The sequence below is a fragment of the Erythranthe guttata genome, chromosome 12 (assembly GCF_056151865.1).
Source record: "Erythranthe guttata isolate IM_541 chromosome 12, IM_541, whole genome shotgun sequence".
Classification (NCBI taxonomy): domain Eukaryota; kingdom Viridiplantae; phylum Streptophyta; class Magnoliopsida; order Lamiales; family Phrymaceae; genus Erythranthe; species Erythranthe guttata.
In genome coordinates, this window is record NC_142544.1 from 2,150,847 (window position 1) to 2,176,833 (window position 25,987).

The 25,987-nt window shown below is 29.9% G+C and overlaps 3 protein-coding genes across 6 annotated transcripts; all 3 read right to left on the reverse strand.

Annotated features, from left to right (window-relative positions):
- Nucleotides 1-1,850: 1,850 nt before the first annotated feature.
- Nucleotides 1,851-5,007, reverse strand: PDE194 (formyltransferase). The gene is made up of 11 exons (XM_012977137.2): nucleotides 4,837-5,007; nucleotides 4,656-4,718; nucleotides 3,765-3,899; nucleotides 3,544-3,646; nucleotides 3,390-3,460; nucleotides 3,198-3,302; nucleotides 3,081-3,114; nucleotides 2,749-2,849; nucleotides 2,551-2,610; nucleotides 2,266-2,472; nucleotides 1,851-2,155 (listed from the first exon to the last, which is right to left on the reverse strand). Exons 1-11 carry the CDS (start codon nucleotides 4,957-4,959, stop codon nucleotides 2,066-2,068), a joined length of 1,092 nt encoding a protein of 363 aa, XP_012832591.2. The 5' UTR covers nucleotides 4,960-5,007; the 3' UTR covers nucleotides 1,851-2,065.
- Nucleotides 5,008-6,452: 1,445 nt separating this feature from the next.
- Nucleotides 6,453-12,344, reverse strand: LOC105953472 (uncharacterized). 4 transcript variants are annotated; one of them, XM_088826262.1, is made up of 10 exons: nucleotides 12,162-12,344; nucleotides 10,833-10,962; nucleotides 10,542-10,599; nucleotides 10,338-10,472; nucleotides 9,666-10,268; nucleotides 9,407-9,550; nucleotides 9,202-9,327; nucleotides 7,582-7,626; nucleotides 6,792-7,432; nucleotides 6,453-6,663 (listed from the first exon to the last, which is right to left on the reverse strand). In XM_088826262.1, the coding sequence occupies exons 2-9, from the start codon at nucleotides 10,946-10,948 to the stop codon at nucleotides 6,815-6,817; spliced, it is 1,845 nt and encodes a 614-aa protein (XP_088682388.1). In that variant the 5' UTR covers nucleotides 10,949-10,962; nucleotides 12,162-12,344; the 3' UTR covers nucleotides 6,453-6,663; nucleotides 6,792-6,814. The 4 variants fall into 4 exon arrangements, with proteins under 4 accessions (XP_088682388.1, XP_088682387.1, XP_012832590.2 ...); XM_088826261.1 differs by having other exon boundaries at nucleotides 6,453-6,667; XM_012977136.2 differs by lacking the exon at nucleotides 6,453-6,663 and having other exon boundaries at nucleotides 6,707-7,432.
- A 1,641-nt stretch (nucleotides 12,345-13,985) lies between these two features.
- Nucleotides 13,986-16,197, reverse strand: CCB1 (cofactor assembly of complex C). Its single transcript, XM_088826846.1, has 5 exons — nucleotides 15,978-16,197; nucleotides 14,931-15,232; nucleotides 14,692-14,816; nucleotides 14,446-14,598; nucleotides 13,986-14,362 (listed from the first exon to the last, which is right to left on the reverse strand). Exons 2-5 carry the CDS (start codon nucleotides 15,228-15,230, stop codon nucleotides 14,176-14,178), a joined length of 765 nt encoding a protein of 254 aa, XP_088682972.1. The 5' UTR covers nucleotides 15,231-15,232; nucleotides 15,978-16,197; the 3' UTR covers nucleotides 13,986-14,175.
- Between the last annotated feature and the right edge of the window lie 9,790 nt (nucleotides 16,198-25,987).

Below are 25,987 nucleotides of genomic sequence, written 5' to 3' on the forward strand. Positions count from 1 at the left end.
GAAAAGCTAATTATCTTTTTGATGTATAAAGAATTGTTACTAAATAATACCTACTTCCTCCTTTCCATTTTATTTATCATTTTGGGCTGATGTATACGTATTAAGAGAACTAATAAATATACCCGATTTTAGAAAAATCATCATAAAATAACTAAAGTAACCCTCTCATTAATTGTTTTCCTATCAATTGTCTTAAGAAGAGTAAGGGCGAAATTAAGAAAAAAATACAATAAATGCTCATTGGAATTATCAAATTACAAGGATTCCCTGAGGCAAGGCTTAATTACTTTTCGTCTAACGAATTTACCCTCAGTTATGTGAGTTAATAATAATGGAATTTTAAATAGATTCCAAGTAATATCCATTTTGTAATTAGCAGAATATCCTTAGGGCTCTAATTGTAATGTTTGAAAAACAATTCTAATCTTTTTTATAATTTATTTAAAAAAAAAAGCTATTCTTAAACTTTTTTTTTACTGTTAACTAACTTTTTTTTGCTTCATAAGGATTTATGTTTAAGGCTTCATATTGCATATGGGGCCAAATGTAAGAAAATCAAAAGATTGAATTTGTGATCCTTTTTTTTTTTTTTTTGTCATAAGGGTTTCTGATAAGGTTTTTTGCAGCCCGTTAATTCAAAAGGGTGCTCGTAATTATGCAAACAAAAGAAAGGTTTTTTTCATAAATAAGCCTCACTTCAGGGGCTCCTTGTAATTTGGCCTATATTTTAAAATGGAGAGAGGAAATCTTAAATTAGAAGATTAATAATTGCTTACAAAGTGAAGTGCATGGCGTTGCAAATTCATGATTAGTGGGTAAAGAATGATTTTGGATAATTGTGATTAGTTTATTATGATACGATAATTAGAGGGTAAAAAGGTTGTAATAAAGTGGTTTTAGTGTTTACTTTGGTTTTGGTTCGATGTGTGTGCCTTTGCTTTTCGCTTGTTTATTGGTTAATTGCTTCTGTTGCTTGATTCTGTGTCTAACTAGAATATTTTCAACAATATAAGGGCAAAATTGTCATTGTATTAAATTTAAAAAAATAAATAAATAATTTGTTACTTCTTAACTTCAATATACCATTAAAAATTAACTTGTTTTGTTTCAAGGCAAATTAGTAATTACGGCCATCCCGAGTTATGATCAAATTACGAAAACCTTCCTCATGTTCGGGTAATTACAATCACCCATAAACTATATATTATTTTACGAACATGCCCCTCCATAGGTAAATTTAGGGATGTTAAATCGGTAAAACTGAACGGAAACTTCGGTACGCCAACATTTCATACCGTTTACCAAACTGAATATACAATTTGGTTCAGTAAATAATCGAATTACATAAAGTAATTATGTAAAAATATTTAAAAAAAGGGGATGACTGTAATTACCCAAACAAGAGGGGGTTATCGTAATTTTGGCCATACCTCAGGGGTGGCCGTAATTTGCCCGTAGTGTTTTATTTCATTCAAACAAATATGAAATTTAAGCAAGATTATTAGTTAATCAAGTCTTTTAATTAATGAGGTTCGGTATGAAAAGTTCAGGGAAATTACAATCTCCACCCCTCAAGTTTGCACTAATTTTACATTTGGTCCCCCATGTTTACAAAAAACACATTTGGTCTCTCATGTTTTGATAATTGAACATTGTTAGTCATTTCCGTCAATTTATCGTTAGTCCATTAGTTAAGGCGGTGATAGACACATCCTTGGTTCCTTTAGTACCAACGGAAAATTGACGGAAATGACTAAAAGTGATATAAAATACTTCAATCTTCATGTAATTAATCGATCGATAATTTGGATACGGTGCAAAGTTCCATTTTAGCCCACGAGTCGTACGAGAAAAAAAAAAAAATTTCAAATAATCAATAATGCCGATAAACCAGCAATTTGAATCCATTTCTGTTAACACTCCTTCAAATTACTCAATTTAACCAACTAATTAAATGCTAATCTACAGTAAAAATAAATAAATAGACACAATTAAGAGATGATGAGGGGGGTAATAAGGTCATTTATTACCTAGTATTGCAAAACGAATTGATCGATAAAGCGATTCACAACTTCTTAAGCTTTTGCCCTCTCAATCCGTTCCAAAACGAGGCCGCGTTTACAACTTTCTTACCCGGAAGCTGAAGCTCCAACACCTATAAAAATATGATTTATTTGTCATTAAAAAAAGAAATTAATAAATAAAAAAAAACGTAAACCACGCTCGAACTATTTATTTTAAAAAAATAAAAGATGAAAAGATCACCTCTAATGCTGTACCGCCACCACATGGGAATATCAACGAGCCTTTTCTAAAGAACAGATCATCCGCTTCGCCACTCGGAATTTCACTACTCTCGTAAACTCTTGTTGTAATGATTTTGAGTTCTACTGTATTACTGTGGCCCCCACTTTCTGGATCAAGAACCGAAACTTTTGCTCGGGTTCCGGGCCAACCTGCAAATGCACGAACCTGAAAAGAGTCGCACGTAAATAAGATACAGATATTGTAAAGAACAAAATCGAGGATAAATTGAAAGGCTTTATTTACTTTGTTGTGAAGTACGATAGCTTTTTGATCGAACGATAGCCACGATTCCTCTGGAGCTATCTGGATCAAGAAACAAAACAGGGTTGATTCAAAGTTTCTTCTTTTTTTTTCTTACAATTTAATTAATTATTCTTTTATCGGACGATATTCATTTCAAACAAATTTTTTTTCGGGTATAAATATAAAATGTCAGCTTACTTTTGGAGCTAGCGTAGTTCTAGATTCGTCTTGGGGAAGCGCTTTAGATTTCGCGGAACCATCAAATATTGACGGGAGCTCACCGATCAGAAGTTTCGTTCCTACATTTTGTAACAAACCATCAAGTATACACACACACACACACACACACACACACACACACACACACACACACACACACACACACACACACACACACACACACACACACACACACACACACACACACACACACACACACACACACACACACACACACACACACACACACGCGCACACGCACACACAAACACACACACACACACACACACACACACACATAAAAAACGGACCTTGACCGAATAGCAACTGAAGTAAATCCGGTGCCTGCAATAAGATAAAACGCAAAGCTTTGTCACAGAACTGAGTATTTAAGCTAAAATAGCAACTTAAATGCATGGCGTAAATACCTTTATTTGATCATCAATCTCCACTTTCTCACAAGCAATAACGGGGCCCGCATCCAGTTGGCGAACGGTAAACGCTAACGAAACTCCCGTTTCTCTTACGCCATCCTGTACAAGAAATGCATTTTCCCACCAAGTTAAAAAAATAAAAACAAAATACAAATAAAAGGGACACAAACGAAAGGGAACACGAACCTGCAGAGCTCTCTGAACGGGGGCTGCCCCTCGATAAAGTGGAAGCAAACTAGGATGTATGTTCACTGTCCCTACAAGAGTGCACTTAACATCATTTTTCTCGTTTCGTTTATAAATATATTATCGTTTTACGGCAACGTATTTAAAGACTAACCCATTGATGGGATCTTGAGGAATTTTATCGGTAAAATATTTCCGTACGCAGCAGTGACGCAAAGTTCGGGCTCCAGAGCTTGAAAGCACGAAAGAAACGATTCCTGCAAATCATAATATTTGTTTATATATATGAGAATCTTTTTAACCGAAAGAAATATACGAGTATCGAGATTCTGAAATATATCAGACTAGTTAATGATTTACTTTGTAATTAATTACCTCACCGGCTTTAAGTGGAGTGAAGATGAAATTAGAAGGAAATCCGTAATCGAGAGCACGTTGTGCAACTGGAGAAGGCAATACCTTTCTACCCCTGTCTCTTCCCGACGGTGGCTGTGTCACAATTGCTGCAATCTGAACCGTATTAAAATGTTTTTAATACATTTATTATTTACTTACTGTTAACACTGTTCAAATATATACATATACATATATATAATATGTTCATTCAAGAACTGGAACTAAATAAAAATTTGTTCTTTGATCAAAATTTGACTGATTTCCTTTTTCTTTTTTTTTTTCTTATTTCTTCACTTATTTATAAATAGGTGGTCATTGTAATGTGAGAAATTGAACAGTTGATCGAACGAACTAGATTATACCCATGCTTTCTTCTTTCTATCTATAATTTCTCGTTACACTTAAAATCGTAGTAAGTTCAAGTAATTGTGCTACACGTTCGAAGACAACAGATAGAAACAATCAAAATCGAAAAGCATTGGAGTATGAATATAGACTTTCAAGAAAGTTGTACAAAACAGTTTTATGTAAACAAACGATTCGTGCACGAGTTTTTTTTTTTTTTTTTTTTTTTTTTTTTTACGATGTTTGAAACATTTTGGATCAACATGGATTGCATTGAATCTGGTCATAATTCACATATGACCTTGGATTTTACCTTCTTGTACTAATTAATGCTTCGAGAAATTAAAATTACGTTTCTAGGCTTCTTTTTCGAAACTTAGAGATGCGCGAAGAACATACAATACAATGTGATAAGATCCTTGGCTGGAAATTGATTGAACTACTTTGATATGATAATCTTCTATATGAATCATCAGATATACAAAAAATAAAAAAATAAAAATGAAATCAGAAAAATTAAGGTACCTCAAATATAGAATCCGGGGCAGAAGATGCATTGAAGAGGGCATCAAGAACAGAAGCGGAAACCTGAGATGAAGTTAACCCAGAAATTATCATCGAGAGAGAGAGAGAGAGAGAGAGAGAGAGAGAGAGAGAGAGAGAGAGAGAGAGAGAGAGAGAGAGAGAGAGAGAGAGTTTGACCGACCTGAGGGGAACCCAGGAAAACGAGGCGTTTCTTCTGGGGAGTAGAAAGCGATGATGATGGAGAAGAACCGGCGACGGCGCTGGAGCAGCAGAACCGCCGGAGAATCTGTGAGGACGATAGCATCACTTGAAGATTTCAATTTTTAATTGAACTTTTGGTACTCAAAATGATAATAATAAATAGGGTAAATTCCACTTTCTACCCTCATACTTTGACTCGATATCACTTTACACCCTTCTACTTTTGATTGCATCGGTTTACTCCCAGCACTTGAAAAATTGTCTAAATGTGTCCCTCGCTGTTAGTTTTGAGACCTTTGACCTTCACACCGTTTGGTCTAATGTCTGAAAATTACAAAAAACATCACTCCTTCCAGTTTAAATAATTATAAAAAAAAATTTGTGGTTGTCGTCGTGGACTATACTTTCTCATTGTTTTGATTTTTTTTTTTTACTTTGTTTATTTTTTTGTTTTTTTAATAATTATTTCAACTGGAAGGGATGGCGTTTTTGTAATTTCAGAGCTTAGACCAAACGGTGCTAACAACGAGGGACACATTGGGATAATTTTTCAAGTGCAAGGGGGAAAATTGATGCAATCGAGAATATAAGGGGGTAAATTGATACCGGACCAAAGTACGGGGATAGTGGAATTTGCCCTAATAAATATAATAAAAAAAAAAAAAGATTATTCATTTGCAATTTGGGCACATAATTTGTTTAAGAATGACAATGGGCACCCAACCGGCTGAGTGTACCCGCTTCGACCCGGTTTGATAGTAAATAGTAAATAGTTTATGAGTTTATAACTTTATATATTTGTAAATATACCTTTGGAGCTTATGTTATACTAAATTAAAATTAAAGTTTACTCGGGTGAGAATAGACAACTTCTAAATTATCAAAAAAGAAAAGAAGAGACAACTTCTAAGAGTTTAGGGTTATGTAGCACGAAATTTTTTAAGAATTTAAGACACATTTTGTGTCGGACACTCGAAAACACCTGTCGGACACCTTATGGGTAATTTTGCGATTTCTAAAAAGTTCAAAACATGTTTGAATAGCAAATTTTAAAATATTTTTGTTGCTTACCTAATCTACACAATTTAATGATCAATTGCAAAAGATCAAATATTTCAAGGTACATTCTAAAGTCTTAAACATCCATTTTTTTAAGAGATCATACAAAAAGCTCAATAATGAAAAACACACTCTAATAAGATTGATACAAGAAACACATCCTAAACTACTTAATTATTAAAAAGACAATCGACTCAATCCACCTAATTTTTTTTATTCCTTTAGATCAACTGTATAACCGTGTAATCAATTAATTAATATTTAAGTACAAAATTATGCGTAAAAACAAAAATAAAAAATAAAAAAATCGATCACAAGGGCCGAAACTAGGGGTTTCATTGCATCGGCTTATTATGCCAAACCATGCACATCTATTTAAATCTAGGGTGATATTTGAATCTACAATTGATAGATCTTTACCGTTCATCTACACACACCAGCATGTGTGTATGTGTTTCTCTGTGAATGAATGGTAACGATCCACTCGATATATAATCACCCATTAATTGTAGCATAAAATAAACTCAACTCAAAGCATTCAATAGAAAGTATGTATTACTCTTATAGCTGCAAAGTAACCACATCTACAAAATGTATCCCCCAAAACATAACATAAACGGCACAAGTCAAAGAAGATTTGTGCCTTTTGTAATTCATAATTTTAAAAACAAAAAAAAAAAAAAGTAAAACAAGAAAAAGGAACAATCCTCTTCCTGAGTCAGCCAGCCAGCCTCTATTGTACACCTACCTGACTAAATGTACAACAAACAGACATATATATATGATATATAAAAAAAAGAAAAAAAAACCCCTTTCCCGAAATCCGATAAATACACCTTTCACGAACATTTTAGAGAGAGAGAGAGAGCGAGCAACCTTTATTAAGCCAATCAAAAACTTCAATCAGCGCCTATATCAGTCGAGTTCCATATACACATCTCCAAATCCAGCTTGCCAGTGGGCCCCACAAAATCAAACGGAACAAGGAGGAAATCCACGGGCGGGGAGCCTTCGACCCTACCCGGGTAATTGTTGGTGTACGACTTCAATCTCAGACATGTGTTCCCTCTTTCAGACACGACGTCGTACAAGTACTGTTCGCTCGAAGAGCTAGGGTTTATGCAGGTTATCATCACAGTGTAGCCGATGCTCTCTGTTCCTTTACTGAGGAGAAAGAGTGCACCGTCTTTTTCGGACTGTAGTACTAAAAAGGCTTCGTTCTTGTTTAAGGTTATGGCTAAAGGGCTGTTGTACTGAAAACGCCGGCCCGAATCCCAATGCTTACTGCTGAAATGCTCTGACAGCTGTGCGGATGAGCCGATGAAGTGGCACTTCTGGAGCGGGCAAGCACATGGCGAAGAAATGCAGAGACTTTCGTGCTCTTTTCTTTTGGTGTAGTCAATGATTTCTTCACAGCCGTATTGGGCGTTTCTGCATGGTGCTCGAACGGGGTCCGCTATTTCGATGTCCACACAGACGGCATTGTTGCCCTCGTTGCCACTCATCGGAATATTCTCCTGAACAGCTCATATAGCCAATAATCAACTTTCGTATAAAATAAGATAAAATGCACACTGTCCAAAATAGAGTAGCTTATCTATTTTTCCTAACTGGCACAAAACTTTATAATAGAGAAGATTATCTATAAATGGGAATCATCGGTTACCTCTGCCGTAAACATGCCTCCGTTGAGTTGATCTTCTCCAACAACCTGTCATGTAATATTATCAACAGGTCAAAAACAGAAATAAATCGGGAATGCTACTGGATCAAGTAAATGATGAATTGATTTCACAAGTCAACGAGGATTTCAAGTCACAAACAACTTATAGCAAATCCAGGCCATTTACAAGAACTTTCTCACTTGAACAATAAAGGCAAGGACAAGAAAGATGAAAAGATGACTAGATCCACAAGATGTAATGGTTTATTTGCAATAAATAGGAAGTCCGAAAAATTTCAGTATCTGCATAGTAAAATAATTGAAAAGACGAGTGGTGTCCGATATAATATGATGGGATATTTAATGCAAAGAGAATAAAGAAAAGGCGAAACGTTTGGCCATTTATAAGACAGCCATCTTATGTCTACATGAAACATTGCCATTCGGTCGGAGCAGGACATAACAGCAATTTCCAACTGATGAAACTAGGAGCGGTAATCGAACGGATATGATCGGAATCAGAACTTTCCGGAAAAATGCCGAGTTATTCAGAAGTGAAAAACGAATGTTTAAAAAAAATAGAAAATCGGAAATCAAAATTGGGATGAAAAAACTTGTTCCAAAATCAGAAATTTTCAGATCGGAATTGGTCGAATTCGGAAAATTCCATCTTATTAGTCACCTAAAATATAAAATACATAATAATATTGATATTGTAAGTGTAATTTTCAAGAAAAAAAATGGAATTCTCGGAAATTAAAATCAGATGGGAAATCGGAATCTCATATATATTCCGATTCCGATCCAAAAAAATCAGAAAACTGAGAAATCTGGATATTCGGGATCGGAAAATTTTGGATCTGAATCGGCGGAAATCAGAAATTCCATTACATTTTCCACCACTAAATGAAACCATTACGAATCTAGAAAGCCATCATTACAAGATTACACCATTCTTATGCTGCTGACCATGTTCAAATCTTTGTGGAAATACAGTCATGGATAATAGTAGAAAGAACATATATAAGCAAAATGACTTGTAACATAACTAACAAGTCGGAACAAAAAAAGGGAAATACAACCAAAATCAAGTGCAACCTTGAAATCTTAATTCTTACGAGATCAAGCAGTTAATTCTCAGACGCACCTGAGTGAAGAGGCGCCGCCGTGAGCCTCAATGAAGAAACCTAGATTTTCTTTTCAGTGTTATTTATTAGGTTTAAGCCTCTAGATTTTTTTCCCAGTGCTATTAATTTATTTTACACTTTACCCATCAATTATATATTAGTCAATCAAGGTAAATCAGGAATCTGATACCATATTTAAAGACGCTAATAACGCTTTAAATAAATTTTAAAAAGCACAGAACCCAAATGCGACAATGATATATTATATATATAATTTTGCGCCTAAATTTGCTCAGGCTAGCGCCTAATACAATAATGACTAGTGTAAAAAATGCTAGGTCTTTGTGCATAATCAGAAACAGAGAGACTCACTTCCATCGCAATTTACTAATATTTAGTTTTAGAAATCAACCACAAGCACAAAACTTAACAAATATAAAACGAAACTTACGAATAATCACGGAACAAATAATTTATTAGCACATAGATAATATACCTGATACCCTTGCTCAAGTAGAGCATAATTTTCAAGCTCTGGTTGCATTAATGCCGAATGAATGCTGTCTGGCTGATTTCTAAAAGCCAGCGTTCCCATCCCTAAGCCTCTTTCTTTGCAAACTACCTACGGGGAAACACTTGAAACTGATTAGCATTACTACAATAATCGGCCAAACTACCAAAATATAATATGCAAAAAATACCTCTCCACATCCATAGCCTCCAAGCTCTCTCTCTTGCTTTTCTCGCTCGCTAATTTCTTCTTCACCCCAAGAGGCTAGGCATGGAAAAATAGCAGGCGACAGTTCAGATGGTTCTCCAACAGCAACACTCTCGTAGTAAAAGAGCTTCAGGACAAAATAAATGTCAAATTAAGCAGAATAACAAACAGTTTGAGAGAGAGAGAGAGAGAGAGAGAGAGAGAGAGAGAGAGAGAGAGAGAGCGAGCGCATTAAGCCTCACCTGTAGAAACAAAAGACAACCACCAACTGCACGTTGCTTTCCTTGACGATAACGGGCTACCTCTCGAACTAGCCGGTCAAGTAAAAACTTCCCCCAGTTATATTGGTGGACAACTTCCATGTTCGTCAAGAAATGGAGAAACGATGGGCTAACATCCAGTCTTGCTGTGGGGCACAGAAGAGTGCCCAACACATAAAGGAGAAAGGATCTTTGAAAATCCTCTCCAGCTTCTGGTACTGCTAACCTCTCCTCCAACAACCGCACAGAAATCCCACGATTCGTTGCGTTGTAATTTTTGCGTAACTCAGCAATTAACTCATCCGGTCCAGAGTTAACCACATCTTTCCCACTCGATGACAATCCCATCACCAGTTCAACATCTCGAGCAGTTAAAGGTATGCGCTCACCACAAATCTCTAAGCTTCGCCTAACGGTATTGAACTTCTCCAATAACCAGAGGCACAAACTGCGGCGAAGAGTGCGGCATTTGAGATTAAGGATACTACCAAATCCCATGCTCTTTACAGCATCCCTTTGGTCAGGAGTGAGTCTTTGCAACACATTTAATAATCGACCAGGAGAGCACCTTGTAACAAGTTTTGTCTGCAAAATATCATGTATAAGTATGTATAAGTGTGCAAAAATGGTGGAGAAGCTACAAGAAGAAAATACCTGTCTTCTTGGCTTGGGAGTACGGGCTGGTGTAGTGCTCAAGTACTTATCCCATACTTCACGAGCTCGATTAGTGTATTTGGCCTTTTCTTCTGGAGTCATTAATTTCCATGCATCCGAGGCAGCTTTTGTAGCCTGAAACAAAGATAGGTTGTTATGATAAATTCAACATTAGTACTTTTAAGACAATATAGACATCCTTACCACTTTCAAGCCTGAAGATTCGGGATGGGTAGCAGTGTACTCCTTGATAAATTCACGACTAAAACAAAATCCTTAAAATCGTTAGCATGTATGTATATAAGGGTGTGTGTGTGTATATATATATATATATATATATATATATATATATATATATATATATATATATATATATATATATATATATATATATATATATATATATATATATATATATATATATATATATATATATATATATTATATGGAAATTATGTTGAAATCCTACTTCAGATTAATTAAATGTAGTGATACCTAAAATGCACCCAAGAGCACGCTGGGCGAGATGTTCCATCTTGTCTCTTCTTCTTCTTTGTCTTACTGCCTTCAGTCTCAGTATGCTCTTGTTCAGTTCTCATTACCATCATCATACTTCACTTGGAACCTTTATTTAGAATAGAACTTCAATCATCATACAACTTACTTTCAAATAAGAAACGACAGAAAATAATATTTTCATGCCAAACTGATATCATTTAATAGAAGGGCAAAAAAATTCATGATATTAGAAACGAATCTTAGGTTTCTTTCAATGGATTAGAAACTCATACACATTTCCAACAAATTTGCAGTTATTGATAAGATAATTAGTCAAAAATGAACTTATGTTAAGTTTTGAAATAAATAAATAAGTTTCCAAAAGAGTTTACGATCACTGCAGCTTCCAAGCATTCCGAACTTTAGATACACGAGTAGGAAACATACAGTAGTGGAAACTAATACGGCCTTTTTAAACAGTCTGTAGCATTTGCCACAAACTTGCATAATTTACAATGCCCCCATAAATTATGCACCGAATCCACAAACTATTTAAGGAAATGGGTGGAGAGCCACGTGTCGGAAAATATATCGGATTGACCAATCGAATTGGAAATCTTTTCGATTATCAATTTCTTTCCATGGACAGATCACAATAAAAGCAGAAGTGACGTGAATTATCGCCAACACGTGGAAGGCAAGAGCTTATTCTAACCATAGGGAAAATTTAAGAAACTCTTGTCGTATACTAACTACCAGTTGCAAGTGTAAAGACCAGCAGGGAGGGTAAATAAAGGGCAGATAAATGTCCGATAGCTAATTCATCGAACACGTGGACTAACATACTATTTAAGCTACAAAAAGAACTGAGTAAAGCCTTTGTCACCCTCAACTAAGTAAACATAACTGAATATCTCAAGCAATTTTTTTTTATGCAGTCTTCAATTTTTCAATCATCATCATTTTTTTAAATGAATCATTCTATGAGGACACAATTTCGATAGCAAGACTTACCATTTAAACTATAAATAATTTGTCTAAGGGCTGATCATACGATATAAAAAATTCAATCTTCCAGGATCAGAAAAAAAAAATTAAAAATTGATGTGCAGGAGAAATCAATTAACATGTCATTTAAAATCGTAAATTAAATTTAACAAACTCAAATTCAATTTTCAATTTTTCAATTATCAATCTTAAACACCAGCCAGCGGTTGATACGAGAGGCGAGGCGGAGGGCTAACACGAAAAGGTGCAAAAAGGCGCATGCATTTTGGTGAGAAACCCTAATTTGGGTTTTTGAGGGCTAGAAAAATCATCACGTACCGCGTTCAAGCCCTCATCGGAGACAACGACGGCGGCTCCACCTGCTGTATCAGTGCACGTGGCTTTCTCTCTCCTCTCTCTCTCTCTCTCTCTTTCTCTCTCGCTTTCTATTCTCCTTGAACCCCACAGACCCACTCTCTCTCTCTCTTCTCTTCTTTATTATGTTGCTGTTCTCTAATTTCCTCTTTTTTTCCAATTCACTTACCAATTGTGATATGGGCCGGATCTTCTTACCATAAAACGGGTCGGGCCTTATTATCTCAATATATGGGCTTTCTGTTTTATCTGTTTAATTATAATTAGAAACCCAAATGGGCCCACTAATTATTTTTCGATTCTTTTTTTAATTTTTTTTAAAATGCGCATTTAAGTTTTTTTATTTATTTTTTCTTTTTAATTAGTGTGTTACTTTTACTTTTGTCAAACACTATATAGCACAGACAAGGGAATATTGGGACGACGAAACAGGAAAACGGATACTGGAAAACATTTTTTTTTCTCTAAAAAGTTGGATACGGGATGTGGGGAAGACGTGTAAATATTAAAAATATAGGAGTACACTCACAATGTCTAAAATATATTATAATGGTTAATTAATATACTTATCGTCGATTACATATTTATAGGTTTAATCTCACTTTGCACCTTTGAAATATACTATTTCGATACTTTGCACCCTCGAAATAAATTAATAGCACTTTGCACCCTAAACACACAAATTATCATACACAGTGCACCCCAAATGGATTTTTAAAGTTAATAAAGGCAATTTAATATTTCTATTTTCTAGTGGTATTCTTTAAAGATCATAAATGTCAAATAATTTTTTTTATTCATAAATCATTTTGAAACTATAAAGTGCAAAAATAAAAATAATTTCATCAACATATTTATAAATAAAAAAATTATCACAAAAAAATGTTTTATTAAAAAGAAAATCCTAAGCTATTTCGTTATCAAGTAACTTGAAAATGACATTTTTTCTTCCAAATATTTATACATAATATTTCCACCATTACAATAAAAGATTTATCAATCAAATAATTCACTAATAAATAAAATTATTTTATTTTATTTCGAAAGAAAATATAGTTTTTTTTCAATAATTCAGTGTGATTTATATTTTTCGCACTCTGTGCGCTCGAAATTAGGTTGGAGGTTGAAAAAAGTAACAAAAAAAATTGTTATTTTGAACCCTGGAAAAAAAAAAGACCAATAAAAAAAAATTGTCTTTATAATTCAATTCATGGTGCATTGTGAATGATTTATTGTGTTTTGAGGGTGCAAAATGCTATTATTATTGTTTAAGAGTGCAAAGTGCCAAAAGGCTCAATTTTGAGGGTGCAAAGTAGAATTAAGCCTATATTTACATCTACAAATTATATATTTACAAGTTTTAATCCGAATCATCATTCCACAAATTAAATTCGGAATAAATTTATTTTAGTATGGAATTAGCATCTATAAAAATATTAAAAGTAAAACACACCACTAGAAGTGAGAAAATAGACATAAGATTGTTTTTTTTTAAGCGTATGCAATTTCGAACTTTTATTTAAAATGGATTTTGGATATTTCTTACTGGAAACGGGTTTCCATTTTATAATTATTACCAAAAAATGTTCCCGAAACTTTTAAATAATTATATAAACAGCCCCAAAACATTTTCATCAGGTGTCATGACTCATGGAGTTTCAATTTCCAACAATATACCAATATCATACTTACCAAATGAAAATTTTGATAGTATAATAAGATCAATCAAATCTACAGATTAAAAAAACCGAGAAACAAACCCCATCGAAAACACTAATAAAATCGATATCAATACCAATTCTTTTAGTATAACTTTATTTATTTATTGCGAATCGATGTATGCAATGGATACAAAATATATATATATAAAATATATATTACATTCTCATACAATAATCATCAAAATTGGTGGTGAGAAAATAATAATTAAATTAAAAAAAGAAAAAGAAAAAAGATTTTGCTACTTAAAGCAAAATGATCATTTCTCAAAAATACCCTTGACATAAACCATGCCCTTTTCATTCAACTGAAGCTCCTTTCTCATTTGCTCCACCTGTTGGTCGTCGCCTTGAACGACTATTTCCGATAGTTTTCCGTCTTCCGCTACTATCATCTTTACCTTAATCTCCTCCTTTCTAGAAGCTTTCGTCCAATAGTACGCTCCTCTGTTTTTTTTTAATTAAAAAAAACAATGAGAAGAAAAAAATACGCTACGTATAATATGTTACGTATTTATTACACTACTTACGCTAGGGGGCTGAAAACGGTTAGCAAGAACCAATAGTTTCCGAAATCGGGGTAAGTTATCGTAAGAACAAGCGCCACGCTTCCAAGACTTATGCACGTGCAAAACGTTAGCAGCGCTGCTTGACCGCGGCTCGGTGTCATCATTCCTTCGAATCTGAAACCGAAATATAGATTCGTATTTTTTTATTTTTTTTTTAATTATTAAATAAATGAATAAAAGTTTCAAGGGTTATTACAAGTCGCTTACGTTATCGTCTCCCCTCTATCCGCCACTGCGAAATTGTTTCGTGTAAAGAACGAAAGAATTTCGCCTGCCACCTGGCTAGGGGGCTTCTTCACCTCCCCTTCTCCTACGAATGTCTTCTTCACAACCTGCGAATTCGAACACCAATATTAAGGATTACAATAATATTTAAATAAATTGTAATCGCAAACCATTGTCCGTAAAAAAAAGGAAATTGAAATTAAACTAAAAAATTACGGTACCTTAGATTTAACGGAGCGTTTAATGAGGGACCAAAGACCGGGAACCGAGATAACAAATAGACCGAGCGAAGTGTAATAACTAGCCAACGAGTAGCCAGCATTATCAGCTAGCATAAACAGAGACTGCGGATCTTGGTGCAGATGCTCCACAAGTACTGAAGTAGTGGATAATCGAACTACGACGCTCCTCTGTCTTGACGGCATCCGGATATGCGGGGCCCACGTGTTAATACGGGTCGGGTCTTGGGTCGAAAATGTGGGATTATGAGAGATTGGAGATACTAGTAGCTTCGTCGCCATTTCTTGAATAATCGAAAAATGTAATAAACGATTCGATTAGTTTGCTAACAAAGTAAATCGGAAAAAAGGGTCCATCAAGATTTCGTTTTCTTTAATCTCAGCTCGTTCTATGGTCTCTAAAAACGTGATCTTTACTTCAACAAAGATAAAACAATCATCGAAGCGGCAATTCGTTATAAAATCAAGAAACCAACCCTTTTCGATTCTTCGGAAGCAATTCATTGTATAATCATAACACACTCGATTAATAAATGATTCGATTAGTTTACTAACAAAGTAAATCGAAAAAACGGGTCCATCAACATTTCGTTTTCTTTAATCTCAGCTCGTTATATGGTCTTTAAAAACGTGATCTTTACTTCAACAAAGATAAAAAATCTTCGAAAGCGGCAATTCGTTATAAAATCAAGAAACCCTTTTTCGATTCTTCGAAAGCAATTCATTATATAATCATAACACACTTGAATTTATCTACAGGGATGCTGAGTTAACTCAGTTGAGCTACACACTTGCTACATGCTTCTTAGCTTCTATGGCAACTCAACAAAAACTATTTCAACATAATCTCAAACACGAAGTCACCAACAGAAATATATTTAAAAAAAAAAGAAAAAGAATCTAATCCAAATAAATTCAATTATTCATTTCATTCCTCAATTTGACATTTTCTTTGCCCACAAACATATAAAATCCAAATTCAAATGGGGAAACCGCAGTTACTATTTTCTTGAATGGATAAAAACATACCTGCCCGAAAATAAAACCCAACTCTGCGTTTCGCTTTGTTTATTTTTGTCTTGGTAATTTTCTAGAGAGAGAGAGAGACTGTGCAGTGTGTTTTTTTCTTCCAGTGGTTGTGGTAGAGAGAGAGAGAGAGAATGGACGTACGGTGGTTTCGGTTCTATCCACAAAACATTTGGTATGTTTTTCTGATTTTCTCAGACCGCCCGCACGCTAACTAGACTTCAATTATTATTATTATTATTTTATTTTATTTTTCAGAAAATAAAAAATTCAAAACTTAATCCCTTCAAAACGTTTTCTTTTTAATTTGTTTTCTAATCCAAAAAATAAAGAGGTAGTAAATAATGTATTGTTATGATTTTCGAATGAATTTGGATTGAAATCGAAATATTTGTGAGATTTCTATTTTCGATCTGATTTTAATATTGGGGTTTTTGAGCATCTTATGTATAAAAGAAAGAAACGCTGGGCAACCCTAAAAAACTCTAATGGTATTTTTTTAATTATTTATTTTTAATATTTTTTTTTCTACTAATTTCTAACTATAATTTTTAATAATTATCAATCTCCGATTTTTCATCAATATATCTCAAATCTTAAGAGATAAAGATAGAAATACGAATTTTTAAATTTTTATCTAGATATTTGGATTATAAATCTTAATATGTAAGATTTAAATAAACCAATATTCTATAAAATATGAATAATACTACATTATTAAATTTTACTATGTTAGTGTACGATATTTTCTTATTATGTATTAAATTGATTATTTTTTTCATTTTTTTAATAACATCCCGTGCATCGCACGGGGAAAAAATGCTAGTAGATCCTAAACCAAGCATTATTATTATCTAGGTTTACGGGCTATATCTCTTTCACCAATAAGCCCATCCCTTTAATATTTATTATAAACTAGCATTTTTCCTCCGTGCGATGCACGGGATATTATTTAAATAGTGAAAAAAAATAATCAATTTAATTCATAATAAGAAAATATAGTACACTACTAATATAATAAAATTTAATAATCTTATATATAAAAGAAAGAAACGCTAGGGCAACCCTAAGAAACCCTAATGTCATATTTGTAATTTTTTGAATTTTATCATATTTGTATCCCCTAAATATTATTTTAAATATTATTTTTCATTTTTATCATATTTTTGTCTCCTAAATATTATTTTTCGATTTTTTTATCAAATTTTTTCCTCCGAAATATTATTTTAAATATTATTATCGATTTTCATCAAAGTCTCCTAGATATCTTATATCTTATATATAAAAGAAAGAAACGCTAGGGAAACCCTAAGAAACCCTAATGTCATATTTGTAATTTTTTTTGAATTTTATCATATTTGTATCCCCTAAATATTATTTTAAATATTATTTTTTATTTTTATCAGATTTTTGTCTCCTAAATATTATTTTTTATTTTTATCAAATTTTTATCTCCTAAATATTATTATAAATAATATTTTTTTAATTTTATCAAATTTATATCTCCTAAGTCCTAACTATAATTTTAAATATAATTTTCAACTTTTATCAGATTTTTATCTCCTAAATATTATTTTCGAATTTTATCAAATTTATATCTCCTAAATAATATTTTAAATATTTTTTTCGAGTTTTATCATGTTTTTATTAGTTTTTTATCTCCTAAATATTATTTTCGTTTTTTATCAGATTATTGTCTCCTAAATATTATTTTTGATTTTTATCAAATTTTTATCTCCTAATTATTATTTTAAATAATAATTTTAATTTTAATCATATTTTATCTCCTAAATATTATTCTAATTATTATTTTCATATTTTATCAACTTTTATCTCATTAACATTATTTGAAATATTATTTTCGATTTTTTATCAAATTTTTATCTCCTAACTATTGTTTTAAATTTTATTTTTGATTTTTATCTCCTAAATATTATTTTTGGATTTTTTTATCAAATTTTTTCCTCCTAAATATTATTTTATATATTATTATCGATTTTCATCAAATTCTCCTAGATATCTTATATATAAATGAAAGAAACGCTAGGGCAACCCTAAAAAACCCTAATGTCATATTTGTAATTTTTTTTCAATTTTTATCAAATTTTTATCTCCTTAATATTATTTTAAATATTATTTTTGAATTTTATCATATTTGTATCTCCTAAATATTATTTTAAATATTATTTTTTATTTTTATCAGATTTTTGTCTCCTAAATATTATTTTTTATTTTTATCAAATTTTTATCTCCTAAATATTATAATAAATAATATTTTTTTAATTTTATCAAATTTATATCTCCTAAGTCCTAACTATAATTTTAAATATAATTTTCAACTTTGAGCAGATTTTTATCTCCTAAATATTATTTTCGAATTTTATCAAATTTATATCTCCTAAATAATATTTTAAATATTTTTTTCGAGTTTTATCATGTTTTTATTAGTTTTTTATCTCCTAAATATTATTTTCGTTTTTTATCAGATTATTGTCTTCTAAATATTATTTTTGATTTTTATCTCCTAAATATTATTTTAAATAATAATTTTGATTTTTATCATATTTTATCTCCTAAATATTATTCTAATTATTATTTTCATATTTTATCAACTTTTATCTCATTAACATTATTTGAAATATTATTTTCGATTTTTTATCAAATTTTTATCTCCTAACTATTATTTTAAATTTTATTTTTGATTTTTATCTCCTAAATATTATTTTTTGATTTTTTTATCAAATTTTTATTTCATCAAATTCTCCTAGATATTATTTATAATAATCTGATTTTCTATCTATATATAATATAAAAAGAGAATCTATGTCCTCAATGATTGACATGTGGCAAATGATGATGTCATTTATCAAAATTGCTTAGTTGGAGTTCAATTGATGAGGTGGATTCTTCAATTGGTGAGTTGTCAATTTTATTTTGGTATGTATTTAAGTTATTTCCTATTTAACATTTATACACTCATTTAAACAATTACCACATGTATGTTATTTACTAATTTAATATTATATAAATTCGAAAAAAAATTCGAGTTTATATTTTCAATATTTCAAAATATATTTATTGAACAAATTCAGGATACTCAATTTTTTTTACGAAATTCAAATAATTTTCAGGTTTTTTTTTAATATTAAAATATTAAAATAAAAGAATGCAGTTTTTTTTTCTCAATATTTTGCAATATAATATCCATTCAATAAAAAAAGTATATTAGCAAAAATATTTTATTTTTACATTGTACTATTTAATAAAAATATACAATATTTTTTGTTAATAATAATTTGACATTGCGTATTTCTATTATACGTTCAAACAATTATACTTGATTAATTTATACTTTTTTTATTAATACATTATTATATTAAGACGATGATTGTATTAATACATATATATATATATATATATATATATATATATATATATATATATATATATATATATATATACATATATAAATATATATATATATATATATATATATATATATATATATATATTTATATATGTATATATATATATATATATATATATATATTTGATATTCATTTATTTATAAAAATATTTTGATTGTGTATATACTGATTTTAAGTTTGTGAGAATTTGGTAGTGACATAAATGCACAATGCAATATCTAATTTAAATCCAACAACTTTCCTTTTACAATTTATCCTAACTTCCCTTTAGTTAGCAAATCGTAAATGGCAATATATATGCTGACTTTGAAATCAAATCATAATTGCAATCAAAGCAATTATTAGTTTTTTTTTTTTTTTTTGCGAGCAATAATTTCGGTGTAAGAATAACACGAATTGCCAAAAACGAAGGCATCAAATCAATGCTAAAAACAAATGCATCAAATCTACTCAAATTATATTTCCTTATTCAATTATTTTATAATATTTCTTTTCATATTAATTATGTCCAGTTATGGTAAAAATATTAATTTTATATGTAAAAATATATATTCATTCGATGTTACATATTCTACACATGTTTTGAATATGGAAAGAATGCTCATCGTATTTAGACCCGATCATGATTAATTAATTTTTAGGAAACTTTATTTGATATTGCCGCCCAAATCAAATTTTTGAAATTTGAACGTGTATATTTTGAAAACTATATAAACACCTTACATCTATATAATTTTTACCAGCATTTACATCTACTCGAGCGACACTTTATAACAATGTATGCGTGTTTCATATTCACATGTTGTACCTCTATTTACATGTTTTAAGTTTTATATTGTCTGCGTTTTCATATTTTACTTATCGCTGTTATTGTTTTGGTTGCAGCTTATAATCACGATTCCAAAGTCTTCGGTACGTAATGTCTTATGTGTATGTTCAATCCACTCTAAGCGTACTTTGCAATAAGTATTTATTACTATGTCTGTTTTTGTTTTTGTTTTTGTTTTGCAGATGTCATAAGACTAGGGAAAATTGTCATCAATCAAATACCGTGATAGATTTATATTTTTTGAATTCAATCTTTTCTATTGTTTGGTTGTATTGCATATGAGATTATTTTTTCCAAAGATAGGAAATTTGACGTCTTTGATTCATCCAAAATAAGAGACTATATGGAATTTCTATTGTGCGTTTTATGGGTCAAGTACATTTATCTGAACTTATTTATCGGATTTTTGAGATTTTATCTCCATAACACTAGGCGAACATAAACTATGGCACTATCATACACCTGCCACCTAGAAGTTTATTCAAAATATCTCTCTCTCTCTCTCTCTCTCTCTCTCTCTCTCTCTCTCTCTCTCTCTCTCTCTCTCTCTCTCTCTCCATTGGCATTTTTTTAATATATTTGCATCTATATATTATGCATTATATTATTGATTTTTGTTTTGTTTATTGTTTATATTTGTAGCATATTAACAAAACAAACATTTTGTTGAGGCAACTAGATTAATTAGAAGTAAAATAGTTCACTTTGAAGTTCAAGGTCGAAGTTCTTCAATAAAAACTCACTCGAGTTTGAGGATGGAGTTTACAATAGGTTCGAAGAATTGTGTGAATCACATGTGATTTATGCGGGGAATAAATATTCGTTTGCGGCAATCCATACAAAGAAAATATGCAATTCATATTTTTCTACGTTTTAAATATGATTGATTTTTTTTTTGTTCATTGAAGTTTTTTAATGTATGCACATATACAATTCATCCATGTACGATTGTATTTGTTTCATTTTATTTGTTAATATGAATGTTTATTGTAAAATAACTTAAATCTCATCAATCAACTACATGTTCATATTAAAACAACAGAAATATTAGTACATTATATAAGATCATATATTTAAGATTTTATTTGTTTCGCTCGCTGCTATTATGTCCGTTCTTCCCTTTTGTTTTTTATAATTAATGAAATAATGAAAAAGTGTTATTTTATCATTAATCAACTAAAAGTTCATCTATCTAAGTAACATGATAATTGTATATTTATACATAAATGCATGTATTAAATCAATATTATGTATTTCAATTACTATATGATTAAAGTTTTCGTAATTAACACAATTTGACAAAATTTTCTACTTATGTTTAAATATATTCCATCCAATCTTTATTCAATTTAGAAAATATTTAAGACTATGGATGAATTTAATGGTCTGTCATATTATAATCCACGTAAAATCATTATTCTTACCAATTACTCCCTCTAAAAATGTAATTAATATGACATTATTATAATATGTTCCATGTAATTGTCCAACAATAAATTTTCATTAGATACCACTGAGTCCCTCTAACTAATATGGCATTATTGTAATATGTTCCATGTAATTGTCCAACAATAAATTTTCCCACATTTTACGTAATACTGTTTGGTTGATTTCTCATTCCTAAAAAAAATATATTCGAATAAATTAATGAAACATAGGTACAACTTTTAAGTATTAGTATTAGTATTAATATTATTAGTATTAGTATTAGTTTAATATTAGTATTAGTATTAGCACCGGTGGAACTAGAAGTGGGCAGCCAGGGGCCCATGACCCCCGATGATTTTGCTTATTTCCTACTAATTACTAATATATTATTTTAATTATATGTTATTATGTATTAGCCACCTTAAGAAATAATATTTATATTTTATCAACTGAGTTTTCTTTTAAATTTGATTATTGATTCTATATTTCTAATCAATATTTGATTTTTTTTAACAATATCACACATTCACGTAATTATCTACATATATAATATCCTTAGAAAAAATCAACTACAGTAAGTACCGTCGAGCAAGTCACGCCCCTACAAACTTTTAGTATACCATCTAAAATTCCGACCCCCCAACTATATATACCTGGTTCCGCCACTGAGTATGAGTATAGTATCAATATCAGTATCAAAATTAATATAAGTATCAGTACAAAAATCAGTATCACTATTAGTATTAGTATTAATGTTAGTATAAGTATTAATATTAGTATCAATATTAAAATACGTATTAGTATTACTATCAATATAAAAAGCAGTATGAGTATCAATATTAGCATTAGCATTAATATTAGTATCAATATCAGTATCAGTATCAGAATCAGATCAGTATCAATATGAATATAGATATAAAAGTAAGTATTAGTATAAAAATCAGTATCAATATCAATATTAGTATTAACATTAGTATTAGTATCAGTGTCAGTATAAATATCAGTATCAGTATCATAATCAGATCAATATCAATATCAATATCAGTATAAATATAAAAATAAGTATTATTATAAAAATCAGTATCAATATCAATATTAACAATAACATTAGTATCAGTATTAGTATAAAAATCAGTATCAGTACAAGTATCAGTATCAATATTAGTATGAGTATGAGTATGAGTATGTATTAGTATTAGTATTAGTATTAGTTATAGTATTAGTATTAGTATCAGTATTAGTATCAGTATTAGTATAAAAATCAGTATCAGTACAAGTATCAGTATGAGTATGAGTATGTATTAGTATTAGTATTAGTTATAGTATTAGTATTAGTATCAGTATTAGTATCAGTATTAGTATCAGTATTAGTATTAGTATTAGTATTAGTATTAGTATTAGTATTAGTATTAGTATTAGTATTAATATTAGTATTAGTATTAGTATTAGTATTAATATTAGTATTAGTATTAGTTTAGTATTAGTATTAGTATTAGTATTGGTATTAGTATTGGTATTAGTATTAGTATTAGTATTAGTATTAGTATTAGTATTAGTATTAGTATTAGTATTAGTATTAGTATTAGTATTAGTATTAGTATTAGTATTAGTATTAGTATTAGTATTAGTATTAGTATTAGTATTAGTATTAGTATTAGTATTAGTATTAGTATTAGTATTAGTATTAGTATTAGTATTAGTATTAGTATTAGTATTAGTATTAGTATTAGTATTAGTATTAGTATTAGTATTAGTATTAGTATTAGTATTAGTATTAGTATTAGTATTAGTATTAGTATTAGTATTAGTATTAGTATTAGTATTAGTATTAGTATTAGTATGAGTATGAGTATTAGTATGAGTATGAGTATGAGTATGAGTATGATATGAGTATGAGTATGAGTATTAGTATTAGTATTAGTATTAGTATTAGTATTAGTATTAGTATTAGTATTAGTATTAGTATTAGTATTATTATTAGTATTAGTATTTGTATTAGTATTAGTTTTAGTATTAGTATTATTATTTGTATTTGTATTAGTATTAATTTTAGTATTAGGATTAATATTAGTATTAGCATATTAGTATTAGTATTTGTACTAGGATTAATATTAGTATTAGCATATTAGTATTAGTATTAATATTAGTATTGATTAGTATGAGTATTAGCACCAATATCAGTAGCATTATCAGTATCATAATCAATGTATAAATCAGTATCAGTGTCATAATCAGTTTAAAAATTAATATCAGTACCAATATCAGTATTCATATTTCTATTACTATTAGTATTAGTAATAGTATCAATATTAGTATCAGGATTAATATCAATATCAACAACAATATTTATATCAGTATTAATATTAATATGAGTATCAATATTATTATTAGTATCAATATTAGTAATACTATATTAGTATCAGTATCAGTATTAGTAATACTATTAGTATCAGTGTCAGTATTAATATCAGTATCAATGTTAGTATTAGTATTACTATCAGTATCAATGTTACTATCAGTATCAGTATCAATGTTAATGTTAGTGTCAGTTTTAGTTTTGGTATTAATGTTAGTGTTAGTGTTAATATTAGTGTTAGTATCAGTGTTAGTATTATTATTAGTGTTAGTATTAGTATTATTATTAGTATTAATATTAGTATTAGTATTAGTATTAATATTAGTATTAATATTAGTATTAATATTAGTAAAATTATTAGTAATAGTATTATTAGTATTAGTATTAGTATTAGTTAATATTAGTATTAGTTTTAGTATTTGTATTACAATTAATGTTAGTGTTAAAGTTAGTGTTAGTGATAGTGTTAGTGTTAGTGTTAGTGTTAGTATTAGTATTAGTTTTAGCATTAGTATTAATATTACTGTTAGTCTTAGTATTAGTAAAGTATTAATATTAGCATTAGTATTAGTATTAGTGTTAGTATTAGTATTAGTATTAGTATTAGTATTAGTATTAGTATTAGTTAGTATTAGTATTAGTATTAGTATTAGTATTAGTATTAGTATTAATATTAGTATTAGTATTAGTATTTCTGTTAGTAATAGTTTAGTATTAGTATTAGTATTAGTATTAGTATTAGTGTTAGTATTAGCGTTAGTGTTAGCGTTAGTGTTAGTGTTAGTGTAAGTGTTTGTATAAGTATTAGTCTTACAATTATTGTTAGTGTTATATGGACTTTTATACATCGCTATGTCGAGAGTTAAGAGTAGAGGTGGCATAAAGATATTCATCAAGTCGGAGCGGCGAATAATGTTACTTACATTGCAATGTTGAGAGTTAAGAGTATATGTGGCATACAAATATTTATCAAGTCGGAAACGACGACCTATGTTACTTGCAATGTTGCCTGCAAATAAGTTTTTCAGCGACTATGAAGATAATCAGAAAAATTGTATATTATGATTCAGATACACATTTGTTTTTTCTATTATTTACATGTATAATTATTTTTTTCGTGTTAGGTTTATTTGCAATTTATGCTAATCTTATTGTCGATCGCAATGGGTTTTTTTCTTTAATAAAGGTAATTTAGTATAAATCGTATTTATTTTCTTATATTTTAATTTATGTTTCAATAATGTGTATACAATGAAAAATGTGAATGTTACTTGCAAGGTATTAGATGAGTTGTAGGCCATGTCAATGCATGAGTTATGAAATACTACTTTGATAATTAAGTTTCATATTAAAGATTTGAGTGTATTGGACGAGATGATTGTACCATTTGAGTCAGATAATGTCTCTTATTATTTTTTTAGCCCAAATTTTCGTATTTTATATTTTATTTTATCATTTTTTTTGTCTAACTCAGAACTTCAATCAAATGGAATGGATTTTTTTTTTAAGTTTCGGGCTATATCGTGTTATATATCAGCTATTCAAAATTTTAGGATTATATCGTATTATATATCAATTATTCAAAGTTTTTGTATGATTATTTTATTTAAAACTTTTTTTTTAAATTACCCCCATATATAGCATTAGCATCCTCTTTTCATTCATAGAGATATTCGATTCACCTCCTCGATGTGTTTTAGCTATTAATACACTTTAATCTTAGAGCTGATCCCCGTGCATCGCACGGGTGATCTACTAGTTTTTATAGAAAAGGGTAAATAAATCTGATTTTCATCCCTAGCGGATTTTGTGACATCGTTTTACAGAATGTCTGCAACATTTGAATTTTATTTCTTCCATACCTCTAAGGCTTCTTCTTTTGGTAACCCGACTTTAGATTTTGTTTCTTATCTTCTTCTTCATCCTATTGCATGTGTGGCAATTAGTTTATATCTTTTTCCATCATGGCTTA

What these genes read in the sequence shown, in the direction of transcription:
- PDE194 (XM_012977137.2), bottom strand. Translation starts at nt 4,959, where the DNA reads ATGCTATCGTCCTCACAGATTCTCCGGCGGTTCTGCTGCTCCAGCGCC. An exon ending in CCCCGGATTCTATATTTGAG is followed by an intron (nt 3,900 to 4,655) that starts GTACCTTAATTT and finishes AATACGGTTCAG; the next exon opens with ATTGCAGCAATTGTGACACA. An exon ending in AGATTGATGATCAAATAAAG is followed by an intron (nt 3,115 to 3,197) that starts GTATTTACGCCA and finishes ATCTTATTGCAG; the next exon opens with GCACCGGATTTACTTCAGTT.
- LOC105953472 (XM_088826260.1), bottom strand. Translation starts at nt 10,948, where the DNA reads ATGATGATGGTAATGAGAACTGAACAAGAGCATACTGAGACTGAAGGC. An exon ending in TGCTCTTGGGTGCATTTTAG is followed by an intron (nt 10,600 to 10,832) that starts GTATCACTACAT and finishes ATTTTGTTTTAG; the next exon opens with TCGTGAATTTATCAAGGAGT. An exon ending in CTCCCAAGCCAAGAAGACAG is followed by an intron (nt 10,269 to 10,337) that starts GTATTTTCTTCT and finishes GATATTTTGCAG; the next exon opens with ACAAAACTTGTTACAAGGTG.
- CCB1 (XM_088826846.1), bottom strand. Translation starts at nt 15,230, where the DNA reads ATGGCGACGAAGCTACTAGTATCTCCAATCTCTCATAATCCCACATTT. An exon ending in GATAGAGGGGAGACGATAAC is followed by an intron (nt 14,599 to 14,691) that starts GTAAGCGACTTG and finishes TTTCGGTTTCAG; the next exon opens with ATTCGAAGGAATGATGACAC. An exon ending in ACCGTTTTCAGCCCCCTAGC is followed by an intron (nt 14,363 to 14,445) that starts GTAAGTAGTGTA and finishes AAAAAAAAACAG; the next exon opens with AGGAGCGTACTATTGGACGA.